We start from the raw sequence: 20,502 nt of genomic DNA, 5'->3' as shown, positions 1-20,502 counted from the left end.
GCGTTGCATCGCGCCGTGTAAACTGTCTGCATTTGCTGCATTTGTGATTGGAGAAATGACAAACAAGCGCTACTCTACACTGCTCAAAACTCGCGTCAGTGGCAACATTGTAGTCTACTCTACCAGGGTCAGGAAACAGTCCTCCATAAAATGTGCTGCACACATCTGAATATTTGGGTTGAAGTGTTCTGGAACAGTGTTGTAAATACAACTTAACCACTGATTTCTAGTTGTGTCCTCTTTTAGAAGGCCAAACAAAGTATTTTCGCTTTCGCAACGAAACCTACAGCGTCTTCACAACATGGCGGCGGCAGCGGCAGCAACAATAAAGTTACGCCTTCTTTCTTTGCGTGAACATTTGGGCGGTGTTATGCAAATCTTCCCACATTGTGAAGTAGACATGTGGGGACGTGTTTGAATGAGGCGTTTTAGGAGGGCGTGGACCAGTCTTAACTTTTATAAAGAATATCTCTTTGGGTTTGAGACTTTAGTCTTTGCAACTTTAGGGATCTTATCTATTCACAAACAGCTTGTTACACTCCAAAGAGAAAGGAAAACTTGAAATCGCATCATATGACCCCTTTAATGCTTGTTAAATAAACATTTGCATGGTGTAAAGCAGGGGTCTCCAAACTCGGTGCTGGAGTCCTGCAGAGTTGAGCTCCAAATTGCCTCAACACACCTGCCTGGAAGTTTCTAGCATGCCTAGTAAGACCTTAGTTTGCTGGTTCAGGCGTGTTTAATTAGGGTTGGAGCTAAACTCTGCAGAACACCGGCCCTCCAGGACCGAGTTTGGAGACACCTGGTGTAAAGTCTTTTGAAACGCATCAGTGGCTTGGGTAACCTCTCAAACTTTCTTGTAGATACATTTTTTATTATTATTATTCATTTCAGTTTTGCAGTGCCCCTCCATCAACATTAAAAAGTAATAACATTGTATGACTCATTTTTAAATGTTTCACATTATTTATATATAGTATATACATTTTTATTAATAATTATGAAGTAAGCCATATAAATGTTGAATACATGATGATAATCTGTCATTACCAGTTACAATATTAAAGTGTGTTTTAATTAGTGTGTTTTAATTCACTTCTCCATTCTCCCCAGGTTGGCCTTGTTTTACAGTAACTGGCTGCTTCATGTTGGATGCTTAGTGATCGAGAGGTCCATCTCAAATTCTCTGACTTGGATGTAATCAATATAAAGAGGAAAAACTGACATTCATTCAAAGTGAATGAGTTATGTTGTGCAGCTCTCTTAGGTCTTGTTCCAGTTATTGACGGGTCTCCCCTCCTTTCTCTTTGTCTCTCTCTCTCTGAGAATGTGAGAAACATTTATTAAGGTCAAACACATCCACAAGCTGTATACACACACATACATGTAGTGTTGTTTATTTTCTTTAACATGCACTCTGTATCCTCTCACAGAACATGTTTAATCCCATTGTTTTTGTCATTTTGTTTTGTATTATGAAGGAGTGTTGATACATTTGTGTGAATTAGCAAGCTGTACACTTAATGCCAGATATTTATTACGTGTTGTGAAGTTTACAACGGAACATGAACGGGTGGGGGTCGAAATCCAGTCTTTTCTATGGAGCTGCCTTTAAAGTCATATACCGTTTGGAGTTTCTGCTGTCTGTGTGAGGGGAGGGAGGGGGAGCGTAAATGGTTAAATGTGTGGAAGAATGTATTGCATTTTGAAGCACAACGTCAACTTGTTTATAAAAGGGCCAGATTGCTCTGAGGTGCATTTTTAAGAATAATATGTTTATTTGGGTTTTGTGTGTCCAAAAGAAACATTTCGAATTTTGAATGTAAATTTCTTTACTTTTTGTTTCGTGAAGACATGATTGTCACACCTTAAGTAGCTTCTTTTTCCCACCCGTTTCTGTTCTTTACCATTCAGTGTTTTTAAATTATTATAATTTTAGTAAAGCAATTCTGATATTTAGAATTGTATTTAAGTTACATGTTCCATTTATTCTTGATTTTCTTTATTCTGTCAGTATTCTTTGCAGTCAAACCATAACCTCATTCAAGTGTTGCATTTGCGATCAGGCCCTGGTAATTTTGCTATACTTAAGCACAAGGAGAGTTAAACAATCGTGTGCATTGTCATTTTGATATAAGCATTTCTCCTAATGCTGTTAGTGATGCGGTCAGGAAAGCTTGCTCGCTGTTCAGTTACAATCACTGGTGAGGCGTAATGAAATGTGAACAACGTTATTATATAGCATAAGCTGATTTTGTGTTAATACAGCTTATCTTGTCATGGTTTGCTTTAATGTATCTGAATCTGCAATATGCTTTCAAATAAGCGCACGCCCAGACATGCTTAAAAAGAAAGGTACTCCACTCAAAGTTTCACATTTCAACCGGTGGTTTCATTAAATAACGTCCAGGGCACTTTTGCGAATGTCAGTTTGCGTATGTTTTTTCAAGGCTTGCTGTATGAAATGAGCATGAAACTTTTTTTCCAATCTGTATGGTTTGAGAACTTGTGGGTTATGGTTAGAACACCCGAAGTACTTGCCTTATTTCAGAGAGGTTGTTTTTTTAAATGTCAAATTGTGTAGTTTTAAATGATCAGCTTTCTCTTTCTCAAGACAGTATTTTTATTGAACTCCATTGCAGGTTGGAACTGATGGGAATAAGTACCAGCACCATGTCAAACATGATAGTTCACCTAAATATATAATTGACAAAAATATACATCAAGGTATACCAGCATGGATATTTGACTGAATAAAAGCATCCAAAATACAAAACAATTCATCTCGGTCTTTTTCCTATTTATATCCATAAAAATATACTAAACAATTCACATCTGTCCAAACACACTATATAGTAACCTGCGTTCATAGAGCACAGGTTAAACACTTGTTGAGCACTTTTGCTTTCCTTTCTTTTTCGGCTTTCTGGTTTTCGTAGGATTCGGGATGATTTTCTTTACTTTCAGAGGCTGGAGGATTAAAGGCGACGAGTCAGTGGCTTCATCCGACATTTCTTCTAATTTCCTTTTCTGCCCCTTTAACGTGTCGGCCAGCTTTTCCTCGGCTTTCGCTTTTGAATCCGTCGGAATCCAAGCCACTTTGAGCGGCGGAACCACAGGTGTGATCGCGCGGACCACATCCTCGAACACCTCGGCGCCGCGTTTGAATCCCAGCGCCAGGACGCACTTGAGACCCAGCAGCCCCGCGAGACTCTCGCTCAGGCTGGGCACCTGGCAGGCGGGCACCGACCTCGTTTTACTCAGCGGGATTAAATGGCACGTCATGTGTGCTGGCCTTACCGAATTACACACGAGCACCAAACTCAGTTCATTCCTCTCCAGGCCTTTGGTGACCTCGTTGATGCCGATGGCCAGCTGTTTCCTCACGGTCGGGATGGTCCAGCACGGCTCGGTGGGCTTAGAGGGGGTCTGTACACTCTCTGCGGGTTCAGGAGCTGGTTTTTGGTCCTCAGTGGGTTTTGATGCCTTTTTTCTTGACCTCCTTCTGCTGCCCCACTCGCGAAACCTATTGACACGTTGTTTCTGAAGCCCGACAGCGGATAGTTTGACTTTAAGTGTGTTCAGTATGAAATGCTTGTGTTCTCTTTCCAGTGGACTCCAGTGTCTCTCTCTCTCTGAGAATGTGAGAAACATTTATTAAGGTCAAACACATCCACAAGCTGTATACACACACATACATAAATACATACACGCATACACACACGTAGTGTTCGTTTATTTTCCTTAACAATGCAGTCTGTATCCTTCCTCTCACAGAACAAGTTTAATTCCATTGTTTTTGTCTTTTTGTTTGTTTTGTTTTGTATTATGAAGGAGTGTTGATACATTTGTGTGAATTAGCAAGCTGTACACTTAATGCCAGATATTTATTACGTGTTGTGAAGTTTACAACGGAACATGAACGGGTGGGGGTCGAAATCCAGTCTTTTCTATGGAGCTGCCTTTAAAGTCATATACCGTTTGGAGTTTCTGCTGTCTGTGTGAGGGGAGGGAGGGGGAGCGTAAATGGTTAAATGTGTGGAAGAATGTATTGCATTTTGAAGCACAACGTCAACTTGTTTATAAAAGGGCCAGATTGCTCTGAGGTGCATTTTTAAGAATAATATGTTTATTTGGGTTTTGTGTGTCCAAAAGAAACATTTCGAATTTTGAATGTAAATTTCTTTACTTTTTGTTTCGTGAAGACATGATTGTCACACCTTAAGTAGCTTCTATTTCCCACCCATTTCTGTTCTTTACCATGTAGTGTTTTTAAATTATTATAATTTTAGTAAAGCAATTCTGATATTTAGAATTGTATTTAAGTTACATGTTCCATTTATTCTTGATTTTCTTTATTCTGTCAGTATTCTTTGCAGTCAAACCATAACCTCATTCAAGTGTTGCATTTGCGATCAGGCCCTGGTAATTTTGCTATACTTAAGCACAAGGAGAGTTAAACAATCGTGTGCATTGTCATTTTGATATAAGCATTTCTCCTAATGCTGTTAGTGATGCGGTCAGGAAAGCTTGCTCGCTGTTCAGTTACAATCACTGGTGAGGCGTAATGAAATGTGAACAACGTTATTATATAGCATAAGCTGATTTTGTGTTAATACAGCTTATCTTGTCATGGTTTGCTTTAATGTATCTGAATCTGCAATATGCTTTCAAATAAGCGCACGCCCAGACATGCTTAAAAAGAAAGGTCCGCCACTCAAAGTTTCACATTTCAACCGGTGGTTTCATTAAATAACGTCCAGGGCACTTTTGCGAATGTCAGTTTGCGTATGTTTTTCTAAGGCTTGCTGTATGAAATGAGCATGAAACTTTTTTTCCAATCTGTATGGTTTGAGAACTTGTGGGTTATGGTTAGAACACCCGAAGTACTTGCCTTATTTCAGAGAGGTTGTTTTTTTAAATGTCAAATTGTGTAGTTTTAAATGATCAGCTTTCTCTTTCTCAAGACAGTATTTTTATTGAACTCCATTGCAGGTTGGAACTGATGGGAATAAGTACCAGCACCATGTCAAACATGATAGTTCACCTAAATATATAATTGACAAAAATATACATCAAGGTATACCAGCATGGATATTTGACTGAATAAAAGCATCCAAAATACAAAACAATTCATCTCGGTCTTTTTCCTATTTATATCCATAAAAATATACTAAACAATTCACATCTGTCCAAACACACTATATAGTAACCTGCGTTCATAGAGCACAGGTTAAACACTTGTTGAGCACTTTTGCTTTCCTTTCTTTTTCGGCTTTCTGGTTTTCGTAGGATTCGGGATGATTTTCTTTACTTTCAGAGGCTGGAGGATTAAAGGCGACGAGTCAGTGGCTTCATCCGACATTTCTTCTAATTTCCTTTTCTGCCCCTTTAACGTGTCGGCCAGCTTTTCCTCGGCTTTCGCTTTTGAATCCGTCGGAATCCAAGCCACTTTGAGCGGCGGAACCACAGGTGTGATCGCGCGGACCACATCCTCGAACACCTCGGCGCCGCGTTTGAATCCCAGCGCCAGGACGCACTTGAGACCCAGCAGCCCCGCGAGACTCTCGCTCAGGCTGGGCACCTGGCAGGCGGGCACCGACCTCGTTTTACTCAGCGGGATTAAATGGCACGTCATGTGTGCTGGCCTTACCGAATTACACACGAGCACCAAACTCAGTTCATTCCTCTCCAGGCCTTTGGTGACCTCGTTGATGCCGATGGCCAGCTGTTTCCTCACGGTCGGGATGGTCCAGCACGGCTCGGTGGGCTTAGAGGGGGTCTGTACACTCTCTGCGGGTTCAGGAGCTGGTTTTTGGTCCTCAGTGGGTTTTGATGCCTTTTTTCTTGACCTCCTTCTGCTGCCCCACTCGCGAAACCTATTGACACGTTGTTTCTGAAGCCCGACAGCGGATAGTTTGACTTTAAGTGTGTTCAGTATGAAATGCTTGTGTTCTCTTTCCAGTGGACTCCAGTGAATGCTGTATGGGCTATTCAGTGAAGTTTTCACTGGTATGGGCTTCTTTTTTTCTTTCTTCGTTGCTCCTTTCGCTGGGGTAGACATTCTTTCTGGAAACCTGCTTTTAAGCAAAATTCAGCATTAATAATTATAATAAGCTCAATGAGGCATGCAACATCACATTAAAACTCTTTTATATAGTTTTTTTTTATATGAACCAAGACGTATAGTTATCAGCAGTTATACAAACCTAATAAAATAGCCTGATATCAGCCGTTAAAGGTTTAATTTCCAAAGCGTGTGCACATTCCTCCGTGCGCAGACATGTTGTTTTTGAAGGTCTTTTTCTGTGGTCACATAAATCGTTCAAGGTTCCTAAAATACACACTGCCATCTAGTGACGGACTGTCCGCAGAGCTGTTGGCTGGATATCATTTTAGTCATGTACTATAATTTACAAATATAGCTCATAAATATTTTATAAGAAACAAAATATAGAATTTATATTATTATTATTATTATTAATGATATAAATATAACTATTTTGACTTGAATTTGATCTGATTCAATTAAAAGTTCACTGGCTTTTAAAAGTATTTCTATAATTTACCATTCTAAACAACAAACTGTATTTTTAAATAGAGAGAGAGGGAGAGAAACTAGTTACGTAAACTGTGCTTTTTGTGTCCTGACAACCAATCTATATAAATGACTAGGCCTATATAAATATAAATACATAAATATAAATTCTCTATTATAGATCAGTGGTCCTGACACTGCTGTTTATTTTGGTATTGTAAGACTTCTTTAGCAAACTATGTGATTTTATTTTCCAGCATTATTGTTTTGTTTTGTTTTGTTTTTCCTAATATTGATGAGCACTTTTGTAGCGTCTGGACCAATCAGACACACCATTTTTCATTCAGACAGTTGACCCTGAGAGGTCAAGTAAATATCTACAGCGGATCTAAATATTTATAATTAATTATAACTAGTTATGATTAATTATTCATATTTCCCCATGAGCTGATTCGCTACACTTTGTTTTATTATTGTATTATTCATTGTTTGGTCTACTGGAAAATTATATAAAAAATACAATAAAGAAAAAAAAATAAATAAATACATTTTATATCAAGATTTTGGTTTAAAAAAAACTCAGCTTTGTTTGATTTGTTTTTATGTTTATATTATATAAGTAGAAAATAGAAATATGTCTACCCATTGTTTGCAGGTTCAGTCTAAAAAAAATCAAAATAAAATAAAAAAGATTAATATCAATTAACCCCTTAACTGTCACTCACATTTTTGAAAATAGACGTGAAAGTGCACTATCCAAACTTAAATTTTTATAATTCATGAATGAAAACATTTTGTAACATGATTTTGATGTACCATTTTCATGGTAATGCAATATCTGATTTTAAAATGGGTTTCAAAGGATGAATTTTGAGATTTTAAGTTTTCAATTGATATATATTTTCTGATGATTTCTAAAGTGTGATAGAGAAAAAGGCAACGAAGAAGACTTTTTTGTGACAAAGGTCAGAACTCCTGTTATGTTGTAGATTTTTGAGGTACACTCTTGTCATAAATTAATCTATTACTTTTCCAACATAATTTTTAAACAAAAAAAAAACAGTGGTAAAATATCTATTTAGGAGTCTTAGACCTTTCCAACGATATATAGTTTGTCATGATTAGATTAGGATTTAATTGTAATATAGTGAAGTAAACTGTTGACAGTTGACAGGGTGACAGTTAAGTTAATCATTTAGCCATTTATATGCTTTTTGAGTAAATACTGGATCTCGTGTTACGTAAAGCTGCATGTGAAAGTTAAAGGCACAATGCTGGAATTTAATTAATTGTTTTCACCATAGAACTGGAATAAGCGGAAGTTCACTGGGTTTCACCCTCGGACGTTCCATCAGCCAATCAGCGCTCAGCTCCACAGCAGCGCACTGGAGCTCCGCGCGGAGTCCTCGTAAACTCTATTCATCAGTGCATCTACGCTACGTTCTAGCTGACGCGCCCAGCCGCACTGTACTCGCCTAAGAAAATGACTTTGAAGGTAGGCTATATAACTGCACCGTTCTCTTTTAATTTCACGTCCCTTGCTTTTGTTGAGATGTAGCTAGTGCATGAATAACAAACCATTTGGATATTCCTTTAAGTCCACAGCTGATTATAAATAGGTAGGATTTTAAAGATTACAAGCTCAGTATTATTATAATACTGCATTAGATTTTGCTGTATAAGCAAACGCTAATTTTATTCTCTGTGTGCTCAGGCGCATATTACGCATCCAGATCAGTGTCGTTTTCGTGCTGTTTTCATCTGCAGCTTCTGGATGTGCGCTCGTGAATGTATTACGTCATTTTGTCTTCCACTCTTGCTCTAGCAAAAAGTTGCGCGATGTATAGGCTACCCACAAACAATTAATTTCATATGAAAGTCTTGTAGTTGATAAATCAGACTTGAGAAAGCCCGTCTCTCAAGGTTTATATGGTACAAAGAGCATTCATGTTGGCACGCAAAACTGTTACTAAACTGATACTAACTGATACTAAACAGGCTGCGTACAGTCTAGGAATAATGCATGATAGTGATTAAGAATGTGCTTTGTGGGGCAAAATGGTCAGGGGCGTAGGCAGCGGACGGGCCTGGCAGGCACAGGTCCGCTCTGATGAATATAGGCCCCCCCAGTTTATTATACAAATATGATATTTGTTAAATAATTATTGTTTAATATATTTTAACACGATTACAAAGCTATTATAACATCTCAAATAAATAAAATGTGTTTTTGAATTCTTGACAGAGTTGCATAATTCTGTAAAAAGGACTTTTAAAAACTCGCACTGACGAGGGAAAGAAAACTGAAAGAAGATTGGATTGACCTGAATATTGAGTCCGACTCTGTCCGTTAGTTATAGTGCCCGCTCACTTTTGCCCTGGCCCACCCAAAAATAAAATTCTGCCTATGCCACTGGATCAGACTATGTGACGCTTTTTTCTTTTTCTTTTTTTTTGCTGGAAGTGTAGAGCTTGATTATATTATTGTAGGATCACAGAAAAAAAAAAAAGTCATGATGTCTATGGCTATAGGCTGAATTTGAGCAGTATGCAGAGGATGTAAAGAAAGTGAAGACCAGACCTACAGACGAAGAGCTGCTGGATTTGTATGGCCTCTACAAGCAAGCCATCGTTGGGGACATTCATATTGGTAATTGTTGTAGGCCAATATAAATCTTTTTTTTTTTGTAAACCATATGAGCTTGATGCTTAGATATAATAGTGCCAATTCTGTATGTTCTGTTTTGTGCAGAGAAACCTGGAATCACAGAGTTGAAAGGAAAAGCCAAATGGGAGGCATGGAATTCAAGGAAAGGTAAGAAGAAGAAAAAACCATGTCATAGTTGTACTCTGCACAGCTTGCTCAGTAACCACTCACATGCACTTGTTTGTATTTTTTAATGTAAATTGTATTCAGATTTGTACTCCGCTATGGTTATACGAACCCCTTCCTTCAACTGTTTCTGATGATGGCTTGATTCATATAGTCCTCACTCTTTTCTCCAACAGGTATGTCAAATGAAGATGCCATGAATGCCGACATTTCCCTGGCCAAGGAAGCCATTGAAAAGTATGGAATGTGATGGGGGGGGAAAAGATCTCCTTAGTTTTAAGTAGATATTACAATTTCATTATGAAAAAGCTACAAGATTAGTTTTTTTTTCTTTTTTTTTTCTTTTTATGTGATATAGATTAACAGATTAAAAGATAATTAACTTGGCTTCATAGAGATACCACCTGATTCTATCTCATTACAAGTCAGATGAGACCTAAAGATGTAAGCATATAATATTGTAATTGAATAAAGCTGTCAAATATCATGGTAAGGTTCTCCTGTTTATTTTATATACCCTAACACAATATTAAATTCTGCAGGGCGTTTTCATGTATTGCTTCATTAGTATTAGCTGAGTCCTCAGACTTGAGGACCAGTAATTGTGCCCTTACACACAAAGAGCTTCTTTGTCCTCTCAGTGTGCTCACTGAAGCGTAGTCATCACAACAGCTCTTTGGATCGGATGCAGAATGCAAGACATGGACACTTTGCCAAGGCCAGGCTTTGTACAGTGTTGCCAAATCAGGGAAAAATCAGCACTCGGGAACAGATGCCAGAAAACTCTTGAGTGAATCAATCAGGTGTAATTGTAACAAACCATTGATTTAAGTACCTGTTATTTAAATGACCTTTTTTCAAGTCAAAAGTTGTTTTGTTTAAACACAGTATAAAATCATTTTTATATACCTCAGACTGGAACTAAGGTTTACCTTCCAACAAGACAATGACCCTAAGCACACAGCTAAAATAACGAAGGAGTGGCTTCACAACAACTCTGTGACTGTTCTTGAATGGCCCAGCCAGAGCCCTGACTTAAACCCAATTGAGCATCTCTGGAGAGACCTAAAAATGGCTGTCCACCAACGTTTACCGTCCAACCTGACAGAACTGGAGAGGATTTGCAAGGAGGAATGGCAGAGGATCCCCAAATCCATGTGTGAAAAACTTGTTGCATCTTTCCCAATAAGACTCATGGCTGTATTAGATCAAGAGGGTGCTTCTACTAAATACTGAGCATTTTTCAGTTTTTCTTTTTTAATAAATCTGCAAAGATGTCAACAATTCTGTGTTTTTCTGTCAATATGGGGTGCTGTGTGTACATTAATGAGGAAAAAAAATTAACTTAAATGATTTTAGCAAATGGCTGCAATATAACAAAGAGTGAAAAATTTAAGGGGGTCTGAATACTTTCCGTACCCACTGTATATCTTTAGGCTATATATAGTCAATGATGTGACTGTGACATGTTATTTTTGTCTGGATCATTTATTGTATTAAAATGTAGCCTACATTAAAGAAAGTAAAGCCAGAAAACTCTTGAGTGAATCAATCAGGTGTAATTGTAACAAACCATTGATTTAAGTACCTGTTATTTAAATGACCTTTTTTCAAGTCAAAAGTTGTTTTGTTTAAACACAGTATAAAATCATTTTTATATATATCTTTAGGCTATATATAGTCAATGATGTGACTGTGACATGTTATTTTTGTCTGGATCATTTATTGTATTACAATGTAGCCTACATTAAAGAAAGTAAATCAAACAAAATGGCTTAAAAGCATTTTAAGATAAACATATCAATTTCTGTATTAAAGATTATTTATTTATTTACAAAATTCTTTATCACATATTTTGACTTTTTCGTGAAAATTGGCGTTTTAAGTCAAATGGAGTTTTCCTAAGAAAAACTTCATGACGTTCGTGACTCATGATATTTGAATGAATGAATGAATCTGTACGTTTTAAAACGTTTTTGAACATAATGATTTTGTTGTAATCCCACACATTTATTAAAGAATTAATAACAGCGCTTTTTGTGTTACTGGAAAATGTTCAAAAATGTCTGAAAACATTTATTTAGCCTAAATGAACACAGAATATTTCATTCATTCATTCATGATTCGCTGCTTGCCGTCACGGTCTCGCAGAACCTGTATTTTGAAATCTGTTCAGGCAGGCAGCCATGTTGATCGAGTCATTGTTATTGTTTTTGACTTCACGTTCAGTAATTAGGGCAAAGGTAACGGGAGCGAGTCCCGATCTGGCGTTGAATCTGCACGTCGAGGTTCTTCAGTAAAGTATCAAGACGTTTCTGTTTCTGCATTGCTACAGTCTCTTGTCTCACTGAGGTTAGTCACTTCGAAAATGTTTTTGTTTATATTATGGGCGTTTTCATGTATTGCTTCAGTAGTATTAGCTGAGTCCTCAGACTTGAGGACCAGTAATTGTGCCCTTACACACAAAGAGCTTCTTTGTCCTCTCAGTGTGCTCACTGAAGCGTAGTCATCACAACAGCTCTTTGGATCGGATGCAGAATGCAAGACATGGACACTTTGCCAAGGCCAGGCTTTGTACAGTGTTGCCAAATCAGGGAAAAATCAGCACTCGGGAACAGATGCCAGAAAACTCTTGAGTGAATCAATCAGGTGTAATTGTAACAAACCATTGATTTAAGTACCTGTTATTTAAATGACCTTTTTTCAAGTCAAAAGTTGTTTTGTTTAAACACAGTATAAAATCATTTTTATATATATCTTTAGGCTATATATAGTCAATGATGTGACTGTGACATGTTATTTTTGTCTGGATCATTTATTGTATTACAATGTAGCCTACATTAAAGAAAGTAAATCAAACAAAATGGCTTAAAAGCATTTTAAGATAAACATATCAATTTCTGTATTAAAGATTATTTATTTATTTACAAAATTCTTTATCACATATTTTGACTTTTTCGTGAAAATTGGCGTTTTAAGTCAAATGGAGTTTTCCTAAGAAAAACTTCATGACGTTCGTGACTCATGATATTTGAATGAATGAATGAATCTGTACGTTTTAAAACGTTTTTGAACATAATGATTTTGTTGTAATCCCACACATTTATTAAAGAATTAATAACAGCGCTTTTTGTGTTACTGGAAAATGTTCAAAAATGTCTGAAAACATTTATTTAGCCTAAATGAACACAGAATATTTCATTCATTCATTCATGATTCGCTGCTTGCCGTCACGGTCCCGCAGAACCTGTATTTTGAAATCTGTTCAGGCAGGCAGCCATGTTGACCGAGTCATTGTTATTGTTTTTGACTTCACGTTCAGTAATTAGGGCAAAGGTAACGGGAGCGAGTCCCGATCTGGCGTTGAATCTGCACGTCGAGGTTCTTCAGTAAAGTATCAAGACGTTTCTGTTTCTGCATTGCTACAGTCTCTTGTCTCACTGAGGTTAGTCACTTCGAAAATGTTTTTGTTTATATTATGTCTGTTCATCATGACCAGCATATGTTTTTATGCGTTTTGAATTTTGTATATGTATATGCCTGATGAAGTGATTTCAGTCATTTATTTATGCATTACTGCTTTAAATACAGAGTGAATCCTGCACTGAAAGTCACTGCGTCAAGTGCAGGACGTCTCTAGGGGGAGTAAACCCAAACAGATTGTGTAGAAGTGTATTTGTAATCTCGTCATACGAATGGACATGCTGCTACTGAGTCTTTCTGGCTATTCGTCTGATTTGATTGGCAGTTGAATCAGTCCAGTAATAATGGATAATCAGGTGTTCGAGTCCAGTGCGGAGCGGACATTTCAGTATCAGAGCAGCCTCCCTCCTCTGCCTGTGCCCGATCTACACGACTCACTGGACAAATACCTGCATGCAGGTGAGAGGTCAACATAAGCCCTCGAGCACAAACCTGCAATCTGCTCACTGTGTGTTACATGGGATAGAAATCAAATTTGCTTAAAGAAAAAAAGAGTTGTTGATGGCTTTTACACGGAGTTGTTGACTATTAAAGTGCAGACACACTTTAATAAATTTTTAAATAGTAAATACAGGCACTGCCTGAGCTGTTTTAGTTTGTCCTTCTATTAAAAATCATTGAATTTAATCACACACACACACACACACAGGCACAACATGTTTAAGCTGAAGTACTAAAGTTACCTAAACTAAAATGAACATTAAATAAATAAAGCTGTATAGAAATATTGTAAAAATAATAAAAAAGATGAAACAATTACTAAAATTTCAGTTTTTTTTTTTTTTTTAATTAGACTGAAAACAAAAATTATAAAAATAAAAGCTGATTTAAAATATAAAAAAATACTATAATATAAATAATACTAAAATGACTCTGGTCTGTCAGTGTTCCATAAAAGGCATCTAATAAGACTGATCATAATATATAAAGTTTATATATTATGATATTTATGATTATTTATTTACTTTTATGGAACTGTAAATATTACATGTACAAATGATGGTAGTTTATATTATAAAATACCACAATTTGTACATGTAATATTTTATTACATGTAAGTTTATTGTTCATACATTAACATAACATTGTTGGTCAGATTTGTGAGCAACATTGAATGAAATGTTAATATTAAAAAATAAATAAAATAAATTGTAACTGTGTTTTGCAACTTCTATTGGGTATTATTAAACAACTAAATGTTTTTTACTTTTTTAAAACTTTTTTTTTCTCAGAAAAGACATTAAGTTTATTGTATAATGCAATGAGTAAAATACATGTGTTCACCTTGCTGGGAAACTGCGTTATTATTATTATTATTTTTCCAGTAAAACCTTTTGCATCTGAGGAGGAGTTTCAAGCCACAGAGGCTATTGTGAAACGCTTTGAGGAGGGCATCGGACAACAGCTACAACAGAAGCTTCTGAGGAGAGCCAAGAGCAGGCGCAACTGGGTAATAGGACTTTTTTTGTTTTTTTGCGCACCGTTCTGTTTGAGCCAGACTATGGAATCACTTAACTGCCATGTATTTTCGTATGTAGTTTATAGACTTTATTTGAACCTGGCATTTGTTCTTCTTCAGCTTGAAGACTGGTGGCTGGACACAGCATATCTAGAGGCACGCATCCCCTCTCAGCTGAATGTGAATTTTGGAGGTCCTACAGCCTACGTGGAGCACTGCTGGCCTGTACGTGATGGCACACAGCTGGAGAGGACCAGCTTGAATTTGTGGTTCACCCTCCAGTACTGGGACCTTATCCGCACGTAAGTGATCGTTTATGTGAACGAAGAGACAGCCAGTGTAGTAAATGTCTTTCAAAAGTGTCTAATTTCTATTTATTTCTGATTGTGAATGGCTTGTTTTTGTCTGCATTAGTAATATATTAACTGCGTAATATGGCTATTTGTTTGTATTTGCTGATACTCATTAGGGAGAGGCTTGGCATTCATAAAGCAGGAACTATGCCCTTTGACATGGATCAGTTCCGCATGCTCTTCTGCACCTGCAAAGTGCCTGGTGTCAATAAAGACACCATCCTCAACTTCTTCAAAACAGGTTAGGCATGTGCATGCTTGTTTGTATGCATAAATGTGTCCATATGTTCCTTTATGCTGGATGTGTGATCACTGTGTTGTAGAGAGCGAAGGACCCTGCCCTTCTCACATGATAGTGATGTGTCGTGGGAGGGTCTTCACATTTGACGCTCTCTGTGATGGCCGTATCCTCACTGCCCCAGAGCTGTTGAGGTATAGTGCCAAGTGTCCTAGTTTTCAATGATTCAGCATATTGGTTTTATTGATCCAGTGAAATCTATATGTCTTTATTTTGTGTGATTATGCACAATCATTGTTCTTGGCTGTATTCTGAATGGAATACTAGAATACTACTTCCTGAATACTGCGGGGTATACACTGTTACTGTATACTGCCTACTATTATTCCAAACAATATTGTATGATAAATGCTCCACATAGTAGTATGCTACATTATTGTCATCATGTTACGTGTTAAATTCTTCAAGTGGTGTCCATTCAACATTTTTATCCAAATGTAAATTTTCAAAATTAATATTGTTTTCAACACTGATAATAAGGAATGTTTCTTGAGCACCAAATCAGCATTAGAATGATTTCTGGAGGATCATGTGACACTGAAGACTGGAGTAATGACTCCTGATAGCTTTGCCATCACGTGAATTAATTGCATTTAAAAATATATTCTAAAAGAAAACAGACATTTTCAATTATTGTAATATTTCACATTATTACTGTTTTCCTCTATTTTTGATCAAATAAATGCAGCCAAATTAATGAGCATAAGAGACTTCTTTCAAAGACATTAAAATGTCTTGCATGACGTTTCCAAACGTTTGCATGGTAGTGAACTATATGGAATGTGCACAGTATGCATGCTATATACTGCAGCAAAGCGGCACGCTATTCCACACATAGTCCTTGTTTTCTTTAGGCAGCTCACTTACATTAAAGAATGCTGTGATGGAGAGCCGGAGGGGGATGGAGTGAGCGCTCTCACCGCTGAGGAAAGGACACATTGGGCAAAGGTAAGAGCCACGCCCTCCACGGAAGCACCACAACCAATCACAGTACAGTATGCAAATGATCTCATTCTACATTCTACAAAGGATGTGAAAATATTGTGAAAGACCTTCACTAGAGTTTCAACAACAGTTTATGAATTTTTGCTGAAGGGTTATCATGTTGAGATTTTTCATGTGTCTGTCTCTTCAGGCTCGGGAGTATCTGATCTCCATTGATCCTGTGAATAAGACCATACTAGAGACCATTCAGAGCTCTTTATTTGTGCTCGCCCTGGACGATGCCAAGCCCTATTCCAGCCCTGAAAACTACACACAGGTTGAGCACAATACATACACACTTGTACGAGGACAGTCATGAATGTCACATTTTTACAATCTCTCTCTTTTGATAGTTGACCCACCTGGCATTAACTGGTGACCCCACGATCCGCTGGGGTGATAAATCTTACAATCTCATCTGCTTCTCTAATGGGACCTTCGCTTCTAACTGTGATGTAAATACAACCATTGATTATGGCAGCATTTTTAGAATTTGTGTATATTTTTTACATACATTATTACTGTTCAAAAATTGGGAAATTTGGGAAAATTAATAGTTTTATTCAGAAAGGATGCAGTAAATTGGTCAGAAGTGACTTTTACATTGTTACAAACTTTTCTATTTCAAATAAATGCTGATCTTTTGAACTTTAAATTCATCAAAGAATCCTGAAAATATGTATCATGCTTTCCACAAAAATATTAGGCAACTGTTTCCAACATTGATAATAATAGAAAATGTTTCTTGAGCAGCAAATCAGCATATTAGAATGGTTTCTGGAGTAATGGCTGCTTAAAATTCAGCTTTTTAATTTTTCAGATTTTAAATTGTAATAATAATTTAATTGTAATAATGTTTCAGAATCCTTACTGTATTATATACTGTATTATTCCTACTGTATTTTGTATTTTTTGAGCATAAGAGACTTCTTTCAAAAACATTTAAAAAATCTTATCAACCCCTGAATAGTAATTTTATCACACAGTGTGAAGTGAAATGAAGTATAATTATGTCACACTCAGTGATTATGTGTGCATTCATTCCAAACATGACATTATTTTGATTAATGTGATCAGAAAACACGTTTTTAAGTCTTAATGTTACCAGTAGTTATTGCAGTCCATGTCTGTGTCAGTCATGATATAAATACATAAATGAATAATAATCACATTTTAATGTCATTATTGTCAATGTATTTGTTTGTTTTAAAGCATGCGCCATATGATGCCATGGTTTTGGTATCTAATGGATATTATGTAGATGAAAAATTGAGGGCCTGTGGTGGAGTGTGGAAGGTAAGACTGTGTTTATGTTTATTTGTGTATGTCATTTTATATGCGTGACTGTGCATGTTGAAATTATTATATGACTCCCAGGGTTCAAAGGTTGTGCGTGAGATGCCTGTGCCAGAGGAGCTGATATTCACCGTGGATGAGCGGGTGAGGAGAGACATCGCCCTGGTCAAAGAACAGTACAGCAAAAGTGTAAGTAACACATATTGTTAATGAGTCTTTGTTATGCAGTCCCATAATGCATGAATACAAACACAATATGCTGTAATCAGACGTGGTTTTTAGTAAACATAATTAAAAGCACTCATCTCAAAGCGTCTGTATCTACAGTCTCAGGACCTGCAGGTTGTCAGCTATACCTTCACCTCCTTTGGAAAAGCAGCCATTAAGAAGAGAAAGCTTCACCCTGACACATTCGTACAGCTGGCTCTGCAGTTATCATACTACAGGCTACACGGAAAGTAAGTGTGTCAGATAACTGCCTGACTGAAAAATCAAAACACAGCCCTAGCTAAGTCTGGCATCTTTCTCTCTTTCATTCTCAGGCCTGGTAGTTGTTATGAGACCGCCACAACACGCCGTTTCTATCATGGCCGCACAGAGACCATGAGGCCCTGCACTGTGGAGGCTCAGCACTGGTGCAGAACCATGTTGAACCCTACAGCCACTGTGAGTGCCTTGTGTCTAATAAATAAAGTGTTAGTACAGCTGAAAATTAAAATGCTGTCATCATTTACTCATCCTCCAAACCTGTATGAACCATTCTCTTTCTTACGGTGAAAGAGTATCATAATTAGAGAATCATAAAGTTGTCCATACGGCTTGTGCTCTATATTACAGGAGCATGAAGGTGTTTTGCAGCATTGTGGCAAAGATTTTCAGCAAATAACGGTTTAAATTTCAGTCTGGTGTTCACACAAAGCTATCATATGGTCGTATGGTATCTTTGGAATAGCTCACTATTTTTATTGTTTTTTTGGCTTTGTTTTTTAACGCTTGACAGCCCTCATCTCCATTCCCTTTCATTATTTGGAAAAGAGCGGCAAGGACATTTTGCAAATTTTTTCCTTTTGTGTTTCACTTGTTTACTGTGGTACATCTGCTAGTTATAATTAAATTAAAACACGTTTCAGAATTGCAGAAGTTAAGAGCTGAATGTTCTTTGGGGATCTTACTTTTTTTTTAACCAGTAAATGTACATGACATTTATGATTTACTGGCTAATATTTGAAAATATTTTTACTCAAAATTTCTACCCAATTAAATATTTTAGAACTTGGAAATCACACTTTTAAAATCAGGACACCTCATAATATATCCAGGTTTTCCAAAAGCATGGGAACCCTGGTTTTCAAAGAAAAAAAAAAGTTTAGGGGATTAATCTTGATTTTTTTGTTGTTTAGTGCATTTTTACTTTTTTTTCCCTCTTATTTTAAATAATTTTAAGTTTGCTGAGGCCCCAGGCTCCTGGTTGAGAAACACTGTTCTTGACATTTGGTTTGCTTTGATGGCTTTTTTGTTGTCTTTTTTTATACAGACTGAAGAGAAAAGGCAAGCTTTAAATGCAGCCTTCAGAAAACATAACAAGCTGATGGCAGAGGCACAGGATGGAAAAGGTTTGTGTGTGTCAGTGTGATAATATTTACATTGTGTAATAGATAATATGGCAGGGACCAATGTTTGAATGATCTTTGCACATTTCAGGCTTTGACAGACACCTCCTGGGTTTGTACCTGATTGCCAAGGAGGAGGGTCTTTCTGTGCCTGAACTCTACACAGATTCGCTCTATACTAAGAGGTCTGGCCCAACACTTTAATTCCCATGGTTCATTGCCAGGGTATTGATTTGTGTGTACTGCTGTAAAGGCAGTTTACTGCAACCCCTCTAGTGTCGTTTTGTATTTACAGTGGAGGAGGTGGGAGTTTTGTGCTTTCCACTAGTCTGGTGGGCTACACCACTGTATTGGGAGCAGTTGCACCCATGGTGCCGCACGGATATGGGTTTTTCTACCGCATTCGTGATGACAGGTTGGTTCATATCAGTTTATGTCATTAAAATTTTAGATATTACAATATATTTTAGAATTCTATATACACTACCTAGTATGATATTCTACGAAAATTCATAAAAATATATTACATTTTAAAATATATTCAAATAGAAAAGTTATTTTAAATGTTAATATTTCACAATATTACTGTTTTTACTGTATTTTTGATCAAATAAAATGCAGCCTTAGTAAGCATAAGAGACTTCTTTTAAAAACATTAAAAAATCTTTCAAAAAGTCTTATTCTAAATGTTTGACCAGTAATTTCTTCTGTCATATTATTATCATTAATTGTAATATTAATCTAATTTAATTAAATTCTGTATTTAATTTATTCTTTATTCGCATCCAGAATCGTTGCGTCCTGCACCGCTTGGAAGTCCAACCCAGAGACAGATGCTGAAACCCTGTTTCACAACCTCTGCACCTCTTTACATGACATCAGGCACATCACTACCCAGTCCCAGCTGTAAAGCAGAGCATTCTGGGAAGTATAACCTAGTCTAACCTCACTGCTATAGTTATGTCGTTGAATTGTCTCAGACGTGACCTTGCCTTTAGACTGATCTACTATGCTGTGAATTTAAAATGGTTCATATGCTCCCTTGTTCGGTCATATCTAGAATGAATACAGTAGAATTCTGAAGAAATTTGGCATTTATTTGAGAAAGTTGCCAGACATTAAGATAAGGTGATTTTTAGAAATAATCCGGATTTAGTACAGCAGGTGCTTTAAACTCTCATGTGCCTTCGGTTAGTCATCTCTGAATAATTTCAATCAGGAAATCCTCCTCTGAGGTAAGGCATGATTTTTAACCTACAGTTTTTGCTACATTAGCAGTCTTGCTTCCTGTTAAAGGGATAGTTCACCCAAAAATTAAAATTTGATGTTTATCTGCTTACCGGCATCCAAGATGTAGGTGACTTTGTTTCTTCAGTAGAACACAAACGGAGATTTTTAACTCAAACCGTTGCAGTCTGTCAGTCCTATAATGTCAGTGGATGGGAATCACGGCTTTGAGACTCAAAAAAACATACACAAACAAAACCAAATTAAACCCTGCGGCTCGTGATGATACATTGATGTGTAAAGACACAAAACGATCAGTCAGTGCAAGAAACTGAACAGTATTTATATCGCAATGTCTGAACTGTCCTGAGTGCGTTCGCGTCTTCTTCTTCCGGGCGTGAGGCGTCTTCTTCTTGCTTTA

General features: G+C 37.0%; 5 protein-coding genes across 8 annotated transcripts in view; 3 read left to right on the top strand and 2 right to left on the bottom strand.

Annotated features, from left to right (window-relative positions):
- LOC107717793 (glycylpeptide N-tetradecanoyltransferase 2-like) overlaps positions 1-1,945 on the top strand; it is an 8,450-nt gene extending 6,505 nt beyond the window's left edge. The window contains exon 12 of one of the 2 annotated variants that reach the window (XM_016524663.1): positions 1,114-1,945. In XM_016524663.1, the coding sequence (XP_016380149.1) occupies positions 1,114-1,134 (21 nt within the window). In that variant the 3' untranslated portion in view covers positions 1,135-1,945. The remainder of the gene's footprint in view (positions 1-1,113) is intronic. The other variant, XM_016524664.1, reaches the window with a different exon arrangement.
- Positions 1,946-2,453: 508 nt separating this feature from the next.
- Positions 2,454-4,249, bottom strand: LOC107717796 (ribonuclease P protein subunit p38-like). The gene has a single exon (XM_016524667.1). It carries the CDS (start codon positions 3,652-3,654, stop codon positions 2,881-2,883), a length of 774 nt encoding a protein of 257 aa, XP_016380153.1. The 5' UTR covers positions 3,655-4,249; the 3' UTR covers positions 2,454-2,880.
- Positions 4,250-4,800: 551 nt separating this feature from the next.
- Positions 4,801-6,319, bottom strand: LOC107717795 (ribonuclease P protein subunit p38-like). Its single transcript, XM_016524666.1, has 2 exons — positions 6,210-6,319; positions 4,801-6,077 (listed from the first exon to the last, which is right to left on the bottom strand). Exon 2 carries the CDS (start codon positions 6,062-6,064, stop codon positions 5,234-5,236), a length of 831 nt encoding a protein of 276 aa, XP_016380152.1. The 5' UTR covers positions 6,065-6,077; positions 6,210-6,319; the 3' UTR covers positions 4,801-5,233.
- Positions 6,320-7,879: 1,560 nt separating this feature from the next.
- Positions 7,880-9,858, top strand: LOC107717797 (acyl-CoA-binding domain-containing protein 7-like). Its single transcript, XM_016524668.1, has 4 exons — positions 7,880-8,033; positions 9,071-9,188; positions 9,291-9,353; positions 9,548-9,858. Exons 1-4 carry the CDS (start codon positions 8,022-8,024, stop codon positions 9,619-9,621), a joined length of 267 nt encoding a protein of 88 aa, XP_016380154.1. The 5' UTR covers positions 7,880-8,021; the 3' UTR covers positions 9,622-9,858.
- Positions 9,859-11,597: 1,739 nt separating this feature from the next.
- Positions 11,598-20,192, top strand: LOC107717792 (peroxisomal carnitine O-octanoyltransferase-like). Of its 3 annotated transcripts, none has more exons than XM_016524662.1 (17): positions 11,598-11,723; positions 13,120-13,253; positions 14,180-14,304; positions 14,434-14,615; positions 14,783-14,907; positions 14,990-15,098; positions 15,819-15,912; positions 16,100-16,225; positions 16,302-16,403; positions 17,161-17,244; positions 17,326-17,433; positions 17,572-17,702; positions 17,787-17,910; positions 18,779-18,857; positions 18,946-19,039; positions 19,150-19,269; positions 19,644-20,192. In XM_016524662.1, exons 2-17 carry the CDS (start codon positions 13,139-13,141, stop codon positions 19,762-19,764), a joined length of 1,839 nt encoding a protein of 612 aa, XP_016380148.1. In that variant the 5' UTR covers positions 11,598-11,723; positions 13,120-13,138; the 3' UTR covers positions 19,765-20,192. The 3 variants fall into 3 exon arrangements, with proteins under 3 accessions (XP_016380148.1, XP_016380144.1, XP_016380145.1); XM_016524658.1 differs by lacking the exon at positions 11,598-11,723 and adding an exon at positions 12,700-12,816; XM_016524659.1 differs by lacking the exon at positions 11,598-11,723 and adding an exon at positions 12,700-12,816 and having other exon boundaries at positions 12,963-13,253.
- Positions 20,193-20,502: the final 310 nt, after the last annotated feature.

The sequence above is a fragment of the Sinocyclocheilus rhinocerous genome, unplaced genomic scaffold (genome assembly GCF_001515625.1).
Source record: "Sinocyclocheilus rhinocerous isolate Xijiao unplaced genomic scaffold, SAMN03320098_v1.1 scaffold1204, whole genome shotgun sequence".
In the NCBI taxonomy this organism is placed as follows: domain Eukaryota; kingdom Metazoa; phylum Chordata; class Actinopteri; order Cypriniformes; family Cyprinidae; genus Sinocyclocheilus; species Sinocyclocheilus rhinocerous.
Note: the sequence above shows the minus strand (reverse complement) of the source record. Positions and strands in the feature narration are given on the sequence as shown.